The sequence below is a fragment of the Ananas comosus genome, linkage group 22 (genome assembly GCF_001540865.1).
Source record: "Ananas comosus cultivar F153 linkage group 22, ASM154086v1, whole genome shotgun sequence".
NCBI lineage: Eukaryota > Viridiplantae > Streptophyta > Magnoliopsida > Poales > Bromeliaceae > Ananas > Ananas comosus.
In genome coordinates this window covers 9,257,748-9,272,286 of record NC_033642.1, presented here as the reverse complement: position 1 = coordinate 9,272,286, position 14,539 = coordinate 9,257,748, and the positions used below count along the sequence as shown (strand labels likewise).

Here is a 14,539-nt window from a genome sequence, read left to right as displayed (position 1 = left end):
ATTTATATATATATATATATATATATATATATTAACATTTTTATTTAACTCTATTAAATGACTTTATATAATGTTTAATATAGTAATTGTGAACTTAAAAATTACACCCGCTGCAAAGCGCGGGTACATTGTTAGTATATACTAATTAACTAGTTGGTTTTGTTGTAAGAGCTTATATTTACATTATAGTGTAGCATTATTTAATAAAGTGCTGCCGAAATAATGCTATTAAAATATTAGTTTTTCAAATATTCAAATGGCTTTTGTGTAAAGTAAAATTTTAGAAATATCAAATTGTTGCTTCTGTTTTTTAAGCTCGGAAACTCATTTTTGCCTTTTTTTTTTTTTTTTTTAAGAGATAGGTAATACGCTATTCGCTTCGTTTATTTAATTTAGAAATAAACTTAGCTGGAAATGTGAATTAACTAGGATTCGAACTTGGAATTTCGAGTACCAACCATCAAGCCCTTTGCCACTTGTTCTAGAGACAGTCGGTCATTTTTGCTTCTTGTTGTTGAAGTTCTAGGGCACTTCAATAAATTCAAGTTTAAAGTACCGACCTGAGCCGTCGATTTCACTTGAATGGTAATTTGTGCGTCGGTTTCTATTGAATGAAAATTTATAAATTAACAAATTAGATATTTATTAAGCCTTCGAAATCGAGTGTGACCTGTACCTGAACCGAACTCTCAACTGAACCTACACTTGCAGCTCACAACTAAACCAGTGAAGTAGTGCTTTAAGATTTATACTATTAGATCTAAAAGGATGGCCATTTTTTGGGTCCATATCTCAGCCCTATCTCTAGTAGGAAATAAGACTTGGCTAGATGTAATAATTGTTGTACTAAGTTTAAGAGGGTGGCCATTTTGGTCCCAAATCTAAGCCCTATGCTTGATAGGTATAAAAATTAGGTTAGGTATGCGAACGGAGCAGATTTGGGATTGGGACGAGAGACCGGCCCCCGGTTCTCACCATACCAACAAGCGATTCACAAAATTCCAATTCTGATTTGATGCTACACAGAGCAGATTTAGATGAGATTTCGCTGGGTAGATTCAGATTGGATTATTTTTTTTCTTTTCTTCGTGCCTGATCTGTTTTAGATCACATAAATAGTGATGTCTTTTTGCCCTGAATCCGTTTTACTACCTTTGGCTTATTATGTTGTGCCCCTTTTGCGTGAGAGAAGTCATCTATCCTTAAATTATTCTAATTCTAGAATGTTTAACCTTTTTAATCTCTTGAGTTTAGCCACAATCTAAAATGTATAGCTGGATTAAAATGTCTAGTCCTACTTAGGGCTGGCAAATGAGCGAGCCGGCTCGCGTTCGACTCGCGTTCGACTCGATATTTGGCTCGCTCGAGCTCGACTCGAAATTAAATGAGCCGAGCTTGAACAAAAAAAAGGGCTCGAAATTCATTTCAAGCCGAGCTTGAGTATTACTCGGCTCGTTCGATTTAGGCTCGAAAAGTTCGAAAAGCTCGAATATATATATATATATATATATATATATATTAAAAAATATGTAAATATATTATATTTTAATTATATATAGGCTGAGTGAATAATCGGAGTTTAGTTAAAATTGGGCCAATATTGTTGACCCATAAAAACAAACTCAATAGACAAATAAAAGATCAAAATTTCACTAAATTTATACATTTTTCCTTTCTTTTTTTCTTTCACAGAGCTCTAAATTTAATACGTTTCTATCTTTCTCTTTTCTCTGTCTCACCTAAGTGGCCAGCCGGAAGCCCTCCAAGTTACCAAGTAACAGCATATAACCCGCCATGCCTACTTAGCTGACTTAATTGTATGTAATTGAGAATATACAAAATATTTACAGTCATATAAAATTTTAATTTTAGTTATATATGATTGGATAGTTTAATCCAATATTTATCTATATAATTTATTTATTTTTGATTGTATAAATGAAAATGAATAATATGGAGATTGAAGGCGAAAGAAAAGATATGTGAGACGGAAAAGAATAGATATTCAACTCAAATTTTTTTTTTTTCATATTATAATACTATATTTCATATACTTCTTTTGTACTTTGAACTATTTGACATATTTTTGTATCAAATTATAGATAATATTCTATACAAATTAAACTATTGATCGTATAATGTTGAGAATTTCAAGCGGCTCGTTTAGGGCTCGAGCTCGCTCGACTCGAAACTAGGCTCGCTCGAGCTCGGCTCGAATTAATTTCAATCCAAGCTTGAGCTTAAATTTAGGCTCGAAATTAATTTCAAGCCGAATTTGAGCCGAGATAAGCTCGCTCGAGCTCGGCTCGTTTCCACCCCTAGTCCTACTGTACTTTATATATAGGGTTACGTTCTCGTTGGGTCCAAACCAAATCACAGATATACAGATTAAAATTATCAGACGATAAAAGATTTTAGAGATTCCTACGAGTTCAAGAGGTGGCTCCCACCAAATCCATTGGCGTAGCATTTTGTCCTATATAGCACTTAGCTCTCACACTTTCGGGTGGTATTCAGCTCTAATACTAATTGTAACAACCTGACCTGCTAGCAATAATAACTCGTTGGACTCAAACAATCGACCCAAAATGCTTAAATCCAGTTATTATCCGAACCCAAATCACAGACATACAGACCAGAGTTATCAGATGATATGAGATTTTAGGTGTGGCTCCTACGGGTTCAAGAAGTGACTCCCACCAAACCCGTTGGTGTAGCACTTTGTCCCGTATAACACTTAGCTCTCACACTTTCAACTAATATTCTGCTTTAATATCAATTGTAATGACCCGGCCCGCTAGCAACAATAATTTGTTGGAACCACACCATCGGTTCCAAATGCCCAATTATTATTATTAGCGTGTAGGTCTCATATATTCTAATTATAATTATTTTTTCATCCGATGTAGAGCTATTGGAGCTAATGGTAAATTGAAAACACGTATTATTAATCCCTCTGTAATTGATTAATCATTATTATGGCTACTGAATGGTGATTGGGTTGGTTGATCATTATGACCATATTAATCCAACTCCTGTTTATAAATAAATGAGCATTAGTTGCCAGTCCAGGTTAATCCAACCCAACTTGATCTACCGATCAACTTGGATTTTGATCTTATCCCCCACATGCAAAATCAAGATGGACTTTGTTATCTAAAAGATTGATTTGACACAGAATTTGCTTACAAAATATGTAATCTAAAAGATTGATTTGACACAGAATTTGCTTACGAAATACGTAAATTGGTAGATGAGGTAAAAAATGACGATTCGATACAGACATTAATGAGAAAATTAACCCAAACATGCTAGATGGCGTGAGTAGTCGGTTCCGTGGAACTGAAGGATTTAGAGCTGGCTCTAATATCAGGTTGACCAAAAGATCGATTTGAAAGAAAAACTTGCTCGAATTGGTTTGGATTGGGTCTTGCGAACCCTAAAAGGCATCATCCTTTTTGCACAACAAGATAAAAGGGAATGTTGGAGCTGTTTAGTATTTGTTCACATGCTCATGGGCTCTGAGCACTAAAGTCCCAATTAACCTCCTCGATTTGGTTGCCTAATTAGTATTTAAATACACACAATTAAAGGAATTGTCCTCTCCACTCACAACGTTAAGAGCTCCAAAGCAATGCAAACAAAGGAGCCAACTGTCGCAAAACGTGATTATGTGAACTAAACTCGTTTAGGGAGACACATCCCCTGTTTTAACCTCTACTGGCGAAACCATAAGCACTAAATTGAAACATCTATTCTTTGAGCTCAACATCTTATTTCTGTTTCCTACTGCACGATGCCCATTTTTCTCCTAAGGTTTTTGCTGTCGAAAGTAGTAAGACCAAACAAAGCCTTAAAAACAATCGCTAAAATAGAAGAACATATATCAGTAATCTAATCGACTGTTTATCGTATGGACGCATACACTGCGTTAACTTTAAAACAGTAATGAACGGTTCACTAGACATGTAATTTTTTTTTTTTTTCATAGATGGTGAAGGGTAAATAAGCAAGATACATGTATGGGAGGAAGGCAATCTAACAAGGCCAAGCAATGATTGGGCATAGATCCTTGAATTCAGAAATCAGAAAGAAGACTCCACCACAAGCTAACAGCCAAATGGGGGTGAGCCTTAGGCCTATTCACCCAATAATGGTTCCTCCCACCCTTTTTTTTTTCGAAAAAAAAAATGCCTAGACCTGGTCCACCACGTCACCTTTGAATCTCACTAAGTAGAGGTATATTTTACCCTGGATATAATATATGGTGCATCTGACGTGTCAGACTGATAAAATCAGATTCGGAAAAGTTTAATCATTTCAGATAGAAATCTATGCTATATATATATATATATATATATATATATATATTATATTATTATTAGAGCAAGGACTGTTGTGCTTCAGGAGCATGGAGGCGTTCGTACTCCTAAGCGTTTTCGATGATGGAATTTTCGAATCGACGATCGGGTTCCATTAGACTTGATCTAGGATATTTTGAAGTTTCTATGAAAATAATTTTTGCGATTTTTTGATATCATTTACCTAGTGATCGAAAGGATTCAAAATCAATAATTTTTAATGGTTGATATCTGCCGTTTTTAAGTTTAACGGTGTAAAAGTATTCAAATCAGATGAAATTTTGATACAAAATTTTTTATACTATCTACAACAAGATTAATATTTCTGATCGAAAAGCTTAGTACTATATCACCATTTTTTATAAGATTTTTATTTTCAGCCGTTAAAAATTATTGATTTTGAATTTTTTCGATTGCTAGGTCAATGATATCGAAAAATAGCAAAAATTATTTTCTAGAAACTTCAAATGCGCTAGATCAAGTCTAACGGAGCCGATCGTCGATTCGAAAATCCCATCATCGAAAATGGCTCAGGAGCACGAAGGTCTCCGTGCTTCCGAGAACACAGCAGTACTGCTATATATATATATATATATATATATATATATATATATATATATATATATATAGTTTATTGGAATATGACATATCCTAAACCGGCACAAAGAAGATCTTTTTCAACAAATATAATATTTTTATTATGAAACAGCTTTTTCACTCACCAAAAACTACATTTTTCTATTGTTCTATAAAACACGGTCTAAGCAACATTTTCACCTTCTCTCATCATCCCTCTCATTAGGGAGGAATTCTACACTGTCACACTTGCACCACGTCATCAATAACAAGTCAATCACATTCTTTCTTTTCAAACAAAAGTACAATAAAAATATTTTTTTACAATCATAATGGAACATATATTCTTAAAATGATTAATTTGATTGATTTATTACGCCACGTCACTAATATACCCGTTACATTCTAGAATTTTTTCTCATTAGGGGCACCAGCAAATAGCTAGACAAGTTACAATTGGAAATGATGGGCAAGTTGGGAGTGTAGCAGTGTGCTTCCCCTTTACTACACCTTTCACCAAACTCTCTCTCTCTCTCTCTCTCTCTCTCTCTCTCTCTCTCTCAAAATCCAAGGCCCCATTTTACCCATTTCCTTCAATGCCTCCATAAAAGGCTAAAACCTCATAAATATCACTTCCCCTGTTTCCCCATCTACCTTTAATATATATATATATACAAGTATACAACCCTTGAAGCCCTACCTTTTTATCCCACCTCTCTCCATACCAAAACAGACATACTATTTCCACTTTCTAGTACATTGTGGCCTTAAAAATGGCTCTCCTCCTCCATTTTGTTTTCCTCTGCATTCTCCATCACACCAATGCTCAACCCTCCCCTGGGTATTACCCAAGCTACAGGTTCAGATCCAGGGGCTTCTACCAAGTGTTCAATAACCTTTGGGGTCCTCAGCATCAATCAGTTTCCAGAGACCAATCCTCAGTCACAATATGGCTCGATAGAAATTCAGGTCCACCAATTTCTTTTGTCTTTTTTTTTTTTCTCTTTATTAATTAGTCATATAATAAGTTTAATCAGATTCAGTGCATCTTATAGTATTTTCGCTCTTTTGATACTCTCTTGCATTATGGGGCGAGAAAAGGTAGCGGATTCAAGTCGAACCGCCCGTTTCGAAATGGTTACTTCGGCGCGTCGATCAAGCTTCAGTCAGGCTACACTGCAGGAGTGATCACAGCATTCTACGTGAGGAAGCCGCATTCCATGACCATGAGCAGCATTTACTAACATCTTATTAAAAGTTTCAAATGCAGCTGGTTTATAATTTTTATTTTTTGAATGCAAAAAAAAAAAAAAAAATCGTTGCAGCTTTCGAACAATCAAGTCCATCCCGGGTACCACGACGAGGTCGACATCGAGTTTCTCGGGACGACCCCGGGGAGGCCGTATACGTTGCAGACGAATGTCTACGTCAGGGGCAGCGGAGACGGCCGGATCATCGGCAGGGAGATGAAGTTCCACTTGTGGTTCGATCCCACCGCGGCTTTTCACAATTACGCCATACTATGGAATCAGAATGAGATCATGTGAGTCTAAATCAACTTACACATCAATTTCCTTACAATTGTAACAAATCCCCCCAAAACACAAAAAAAAAAAAAATAAATAAAAAATAAAAAAATAGTACTTATTATTCTTCTTAAAGGGGTACTTTTCAAACATATGCATACATAGTTAGTTCGTAGGAAGAGATTCAAAATTAATTTATTGACTTTTTCTCGTTCTATTTTTTGTTTAGCAAATGATAGTTGTAGAAGGTACGGTGCCGTGCAATAGATTGGTTTGCGCCATTAATGGTGCTAAAAAGAATAGTACACCTTTATTATCTTGGTTATTAATGATATATTCACTTAAATGATATAGTTATATTAATTTAATATGATTTATATACTATCAGTAAACGGGAGTGAACAAAACATATTCCAAACTTTATGTATCTATAGATTCTTTGTCGACGACATACCGATACGGCGATACCCGAGGAAGAGCGTGGGCACGTTCCCACTCCGTCCGATGTGGCTGTACGCCTCCATCTGGGACGCGTCGTCGTGGGCCACCGACGACGGCCGGTCCAAGGCCGACTACCGGTACCAGCCGTTCGTGGCGCAGTTCACCCGGTTCGCCGTCCGCGCCTGCTCCCCCTCCTCGCCGCCGCGGTGCCATGCGCCGGGGGCGGGCGGCCGCGGCGGACTCACCGGCAGCCAATTCGCCGCGATGCGGTGGGCCCAAGCGCACTACATGGTCTACAACTACTGCAGGGATCCAAAGAGGGATCATTCACTGACTCCAGAGTGTTTTTAGCTGAGAAAATTAATTAAACTTGTGTCGTTTTATTTGTGTATTTTGTTTTAAGTTTGGGGAAAAATTAGTACGAAAATACGTAGGGAAATTAATACGTCGTGTGTACTGTTATTGTTTGTTATAATTTAATAAGTGAACGTTGAGTGAGTGATGTGACATAAAGGTTGTATGGGGTCCAATGTTTAACGTCTATTTTTCTTGTGACTGATTGGTCTATTGAAAGTGCTTTGGGTCCGTACAAGATCCCTAAAATTCATGAGATTTTTTTAAAAAAAACTTTTTAAAATTTTTAATTTTTTTAATTTGCGTTTTTTTTTTTTTTGGTATGTAGAACAGTAATAAGTAACTTAACATAAAAACTATGGTGGTTCAGTAAGAGTGATCAGATTTTTAGTTGTTGAATACATTTATGTCACATTTTTTAAGTGAGATAATATCAGAGTCAATCACAAACTTATCTCGCATTATAATATTTTGATAAGTGTACTTGTTTGGTTTGTACGCAAAAAAAATACAGCTATTTTTCTACTATCATGCTGCACCTATTTAAATTAACCGAAAATTAAAATCACTATATCCTAGTGAGGACACCTATTGTAAATTAACTATATAAGCGAGTCCACCAAGACAGTAAAGTGTTTGAGCATTGTAGATAGTTAGTATTGCTCTTTTTTTATTTTTAAGCCACTCTAATTCATTTCTTTCGCTTTTATTTTATTACAATAAAATATAGGATAAATTATGGTATAATTTATTTTAGGATAAAAAATATATATAAATTCAAAATCAAGTATCATCACTAACTTGAGAGTTAGTAGTCAATCCATAAGTAACATATTATAATAAAATAACTTATAGTCCAGAGTCCTACAACTTTTGGCGAGTTTTACTTAACCCCTTAAACTCCTTAAATAGACATCTAACACCATAAACTCTAATATTTCATTCATTTTATCCCTTCCGTCAGTTTCCGGTTAACGGAGCTTGACGGAAAACTGACGGAAGGGGTAACATGAATAAAATATTAGAGTTTAGAATGTTAAATGTCTATTTTAGGAGTTTGAGGGGTAAAGTGAAACTTCGCTAAAAGTTCAGAGAGTAACAATGTAATTTACCCATTCATTTACCTAAGAACTACTCTAAAAAAAAATTATGTATGTCAAAGGAGCTAAAGGTGTTGCTGGTAAAAAAAAAATTTATGATTTTGGTTTAAATGATATTAAAAAATTATTTTATCTTTCTATTTTATATATAATAATATATCAGCAGCTTATAAAGATAATATTTTAAAAGACTTGCCCAGAGACCCTTTTATATATATATATATATATATATATATATATATATATATAGTCAAAGGAACTAGAGATGTAACAAACGAATAATAATAACAATAATTTTGTGTTAAATCAATGCTAACGAATTATCTTTATATTTTAGGTATTGTAACATAGTAATAAATTCTAGAGACAATATTTTGAAATATCTGTTGCAGTACCGTCATATATTATTGAAGGAGTAGAGGCATAGAAGGTAAAAATAATAATAATTTATGTTCACGGGACGCTGAAAATTATTTTTATTCTTGTATTTTATATACGACAATACATGATCAACAGTTTATAAAAATAACATTTTAAGAGATTTGTCGCAATTCCGTAATGTATAGTCAAAGGAGTTTGAGACATAACAAGTAAAAGCATAATAATTTGATGTTGAAACGATGCTTAAAAAAGAAAAAAAAAAAATCATTCTTATCTTTTTACATTTTATAACAGTTCAACGGATTTTAATTAAGAACATCATTCTGAAGTATCTGTTATCTGTCACACTACTCTTCTACATCGTCAAAGAAGCAAGATGTGTGTAAGGGACAAGAATTAAAGATACGGTGGAGGAGATGATGCAGGGATCCATGTTGCCACTGAAATAGTAGGGATAGATTCAACTTGACTTTACTGCAATGACATTAATGTTCTGCAGTGGTATAATAGTGCAGTCCTGAATCTGTCTCTGCCGACAGAGATAAAAAGCAGAGCAATTTTGGATCTGATCAGTAAACATTTCTTTTCAAATTGAGTGCTTGTTTAACTTTAACGCGGATAAGTGATCTGCTCCCGCGTGATTTTGCACGAATTTAAAGGAAAAAAAAATGACTTATATTTCTTCGAACAGCTCTGCTCGACAGTAATTTAGCGCGTCGGGTGTCCCAGCTTTGTCCTCGGGCGAGACCACATTACACTCATGCATGTTTTGCCATAAAGTAGGGTGGGGCTCCCTCCTATGGAATTTCAGAGATCAAGTTGGTCCCCAGTGGTTAAAAATTGGGGGTTGGAGTCCATTTTCATCAGGCAAAATTATTCATTAGATCCAAATATATGAATCTAATAATCCAAGCAATTATTATTTTCTGAACAGTCAAAAGAAGAATTTGTACTGAGAGGGTTCCTATGTGTGGGGACTTCCTCTGTGGTACGAATCAATAAGTTTAAGAACAGCATGTTAGCTGTTGGGAGTTGTTCCTGTTCATCTAAAAATTTAGGAGTTTTTCTTCTGATGGGGCTTCTCCTATGTACTATCTGATAAGTCAGGGGTTCGAACCTCTTAATTTTCATTCACACGTATGTAGGATTTGAATTGCCGATCTTTGGATTATAAAATTTGACTAAGATTTTATTTGGGATTGTAAAAAAATAATGTTACGTGCTATGAGAAAGTAAGATAAAAAATTCTTTTTTGTTTTACTACATAATATCTCGTTCTGTATATCACAATGAATCAATTATGATTTTTTTTTTTTTTTCGAATCCATTAAAAGTTTAGGAGTTTTGCATTTATGGGAGTTCTCTTATGTAGTACATTGGAAGTTAGGGTTCCGGTATCTTAGCTCTCATTCATACGTGCGTAGGGTTTGAAATCACCGACCTTCTGACTAGAAAAAAAAATCGACTAAGGCTCTGTCTGGAATGATAGGAAGATTGCGTTACGTGCGATAAAAAATGTAATATTATTCTGTATGTCGTAATGAGTAGGTTATGATATATTTACTACAGTTCTATTGAAAAACTCAAAAACATATTTCTATATGTTTCTATCTCAACTCTATTTTGTAAAATTATCGCCTCAATGCCAAACAAGCCCTACTAGCGGTAGGAGGAAGAAGGAACTTTTAAGTAATAGCTTTGAGGGGTTTTCATATAAGAGCAGCAATGCTACATATACACCCCATCAGAGGTATACATCTTATACCTCACCCATCCAATGGATGGGGTGTGTGCACCAGTCACATAATGTGACTAATTTACAGAAAACCTTCTAGAAATAGTGATATTTACAAATGTCCCTGCATCGTAATTTTGAAGTTATCTCATATTCTCCAGATAATGAGAAATGTAACACAAATTGGGCCTTTACTGGGCCTCCTTTGATCAGCCCAGCCCATAGAATGGGCCGTGAGTACACACGGCCGGGTGTAACATATTTGGATAACCCCTTCAATTATTGGCCATTTTGAAATGGCCCACTCAACCTTTTTCTTTTTGGTTGAGGCTCATTAACTTTAGAAATTAAGCAATTCAAGTCAAATTGATAATTTTATTAAATAAAGAAAATTAGCAGGTCAAGGAGTCCCAAAAGTTGAGGGGTTCATTTGAAATATTCTTTACTTGAGGTGTCTCCTTACATTTTTACCTAAAAATTAATAAATAATAAAATAATAGTTCAGTTCCTTTGGGGAAAAAAGGGAAAAAAAAGAAAAAACCCTCACCCGTTGCTTCCAGATTCATCGATTTCATCTCGTCGCCTCCTCCTCTCCACGCATCAATGGAAAGTGATTTATTTATTTTTTTTTTTGTGAATTTTATTCATAAATCTCTTTCCCTTTCCATCTCTCCATCTCCCTCTTCCTCTTCTTAATTTTTACGCATTTAATTCTAATTTTATCGACATTCATAGATCGATTTCGCAATCTCAGGTGTGTTTAGCGTGCTTGTTGCCCCTCTTCCTCATCCCGGTGATCAACGCGTTGCCGCTGCTTTTCTATTTCATCCTCGTAAGTTTGCGTACTCGCATCTCGGTCCCGTTATCATTTTTTATTTTTTCATATTATTAAACGATCTATGTTGGTGAAGTTTGGGATCTACTAGATTTATCAGATGCTAGTGATGTTGTTTAATTTTTATCTTTTTATGTTAATTGATTAGTGTGATTAAGGCATTTTAGTAAACATTAATTTTAGTTTTTTTTTTCCCTGTCATTTAACTTGCATACAATTCTGCAGATTCTTTTACTGTTCTAGGCGATCTACAGTGTTGAATATAAATTATTAAAATATCGGTTGATTGCTGAAGCTTTTAGAGAAAAAACGGCTATTTTACACATCGGGCGAGATAAATGTGCGAACGGAAATTTACGAATATGCCGATGAGAGTTATGGGACTAAATTGGATGACTAGATACACCTGGGATAGGTTAATATGGAATTGGAGATAAAAAGTCGGGTATGCGACTTGATTGAAATGTTCTACTAAGGCGAAAAAAAGTGAATTGAGGCAATGGCCATAGATTGCGGTCGATGAAATAAAATAAGAAAATATTGAGTTGGGGGGAACTGTGAGTGCCGGAAAATTTTGGTTTTTACTATCTCTGTCATTTGATTTCCTTATCTCTTAACCTCTTGCGTAGCTTATTTGAGTTACTAAGCCAGTTATATTCCTATCTATGGTCCTACTTTTTGAAGCCGCAAAATTGGCCGTGACGCTCGGAGGAACAAAAAGAGTATCCGGTTGCGAGCTGTAGTGTTGGATCAGAAATTGATACAGAACTTATTTTAACCGGGATTCCGTCATTTGAGTTTTGTGAATATTTGTATTAGCCTTGTTCCATGTACATATATTGCTGTTGTGTTGGCGCTTTGGTATATTCGTAGCTAATTGTTTTTAATGTTCATATCGATTCTTTAATGGTATCTTTAGCCATCTGCTCCATCTGTGCAAATTCTTTCTACTATTTGTATGTTATTTGCCGCCCATGATGTCTGCAAGTTTGTTAATGATCTTTGCAATAACTTTATGCATGTTTCCATTCTGAACGATAGAAGTATTATTCTGGAAATTTGAAGGTATAAAATGGTTTTTGGGCTGTAAATTTATTTGATTGCTAACTACGGAAGTCAACTGTACCCCATATGAATCAGAATCTGATCGAGTTTTTGTTGTCTATTCTACTTCCCTTGCTGTAACCAATCTGTTTGAACTTTTAAGGGATATCCATATTGGACATGGATGTATGTCTTCATAGTTCATACTTTTGCAAACATATTTGCATACTATATATATAGAGAGAGAGCTAGGCTGCTGTACTATCGGTAGCACGGAGGTCTCCATGTTACCAAGTTATTTTCAATGATGTGCCTTCCAAATCAACGATCGACTCCATTAGACTTGATCTATACTGTTGAAAGTATTTGGAAACTAAATTTCATAATTTTTCGACATTATTTGGCTAGTTATCAACAGGTCTCAAAATTGACAATATTAAATTCTTTTCACTATTTAGAGTAAGATTAGTATCTCTGATCTTAAATTCAAATCTTTTATTATTATTTTTTATGAGATTTTTATTTTCAGCCGTTCATTTTTAGACTACTCGTTTGATAGGTAAATGATTTCGAAAAATTATAAAATTTAGTTTTCAGATACTTTCAATAATGTAGATCAAGTCTAACGGAGCCGATTTTCGATTTGGAAGCCGTATCATTGAAAACAACTTGGTAGTATGCTTCCATATCATTGAAAACAACTTGGTAGTACGGAAGCCTCCGTGCTACTGATAGTATAGTAGCCGGACTCTATAGATATATATCACATATTATTAGTTTGAGATATTAAAGTGTAATTTACTCTATTATCTTTTTGTATTTTGTTCTTAAAACTACAAATTATAAAAAGGTTATCCTAAGATCTGTTTCACTAAACTTAATCGGTATATTATCGTATATCATATGCAGGGTAAAATATATCGGCTATTTGGGTGGGAATACAGGAAACCTGAAAGGGTGCCGCCTACTTGTCCCTACAAGCCTGCGGCACAGAAGAATATTGAAGTAAGTTATACCGCTATGCTTCTTGATTCTTTTGCAAGAAACTCACCTATTTAAACTCTTCACATTGCCGAACAAGTTTAAAAAGCTACTCGAGTTTCTTTTTTCCTGGCATGGGCATAATATCGGATACAATTTAACTTTAAGATGCATATATGGGGCTGGAGTGCTTGTTGATATTATTGAAGTAGCATTACTTGGTCTCATTAATAATAAAACGAGGCCCTTGCCGTCGTAATTTTCTGTTGTGGTCAACATGAGTAGTTGGGAATGTGTTGCTTAAGATCTTGCTTTATGCAAATATTTGGAAATAAATGGAGTGATGTGTGTCTATGCAGGGAATGGATGAAGCAAAAGCAAAGACGACGCCGCAGTCCGATGGAGCTACTGCAGAGGGAGACAAAAAAGAAAAATGAAGCAATTACATGTAATACAGCTTTGTTCTGGTGATTTGTCAATGATTGTGTTATGCTGAAAAACCGAAAAGCTAGAAGATATTAAAAGGGGAGTTTGTGTGAACCCAAAATTACTCGTCAAATTATTGACATGTTAGAAGAACTGATCTGGCCCTTTATATGTAATGGTGTGCCTTATCCCTTAATCCACACTTTCCTGAGAGTTTGGTTTTAGTTAACCTGTGGCTGGAATAAGCTGATCTTAGTTTCTGATTCAAGACTTGTTACAGTGCTCCATGTGTTCTATATTGTGCATTTGGATTTTATCTTTGAAGAGTCTAATATTGTGATTACCGATTGAACTATTTAATTTTACCGCTGGTTGTGATCGCTTCAGATATTTGATCTTTGCAGAATCAATCTATCTGATTCGCCCCGAATGCTTAAATTTTGGATCAGTGCTGCGGTCGTAAGTCATAAATTCTTAGACAAGACTAAGTTGGAGTTGTTGTGTTGTTCGGAGTTGTTGTGTTGTTCTTGTGATTTGCTTCGAGGGCAATGAGGTATTGAGCTGTGAAATACTTTCAAACTAACTCGGTGGCGGAGTTGTTGTTGAAATTTAGTGAAGTTTGAAAAGATATAAAGTGTAAGTTGGTATTTTTTTTATTTTTAGAGAAAGATTATATGCTATCGATTTAGTTTATTTCTTTAAATAAAATTAATTAAAAATATAAAATAACTAAATATTAAATATTAAATATTAAGTTTTTTGTCACTCGCCTTAGGAAT

At 34.9% G+C, this 14,539-nt stretch overlaps 2 protein-coding genes across 2 annotated transcripts; both read left to right on the top strand.

Annotated features, from left to right (window-relative positions):
- Positions 5,514–7,471, top strand: LOC109726963 (probable xyloglucan endotransglucosylase/hydrolase protein 32). Its single transcript, XM_020256791.1, has 4 exons — positions 5,514–5,906; positions 6,039–6,139; positions 6,263–6,480; positions 6,898–7,471. The coding sequence occupies exons 1-4, from the start codon at positions 5,711–5,713 to the stop codon at positions 7,253–7,255; spliced, it is 873 nt and encodes a 290-aa protein (XP_020112380.1). The 5' UTR covers positions 5,514–5,710; the 3' UTR covers positions 7,256–7,471.
- LOC109726959 lies at positions 10,951–14,092 on the top strand. The gene is made up of 4 exons (XM_020256786.1): positions 10,951–11,080; positions 11,229–11,306; positions 13,263–13,358; positions 13,694–14,092. The coding sequence occupies exons 1-4, from the start codon at positions 11,078–11,080 to the stop codon at positions 13,769–13,771; spliced, it is 255 nt and encodes an 84-aa protein (XP_020112375.1). The 5' UTR covers positions 10,951–11,077; the 3' UTR covers positions 13,772–14,092.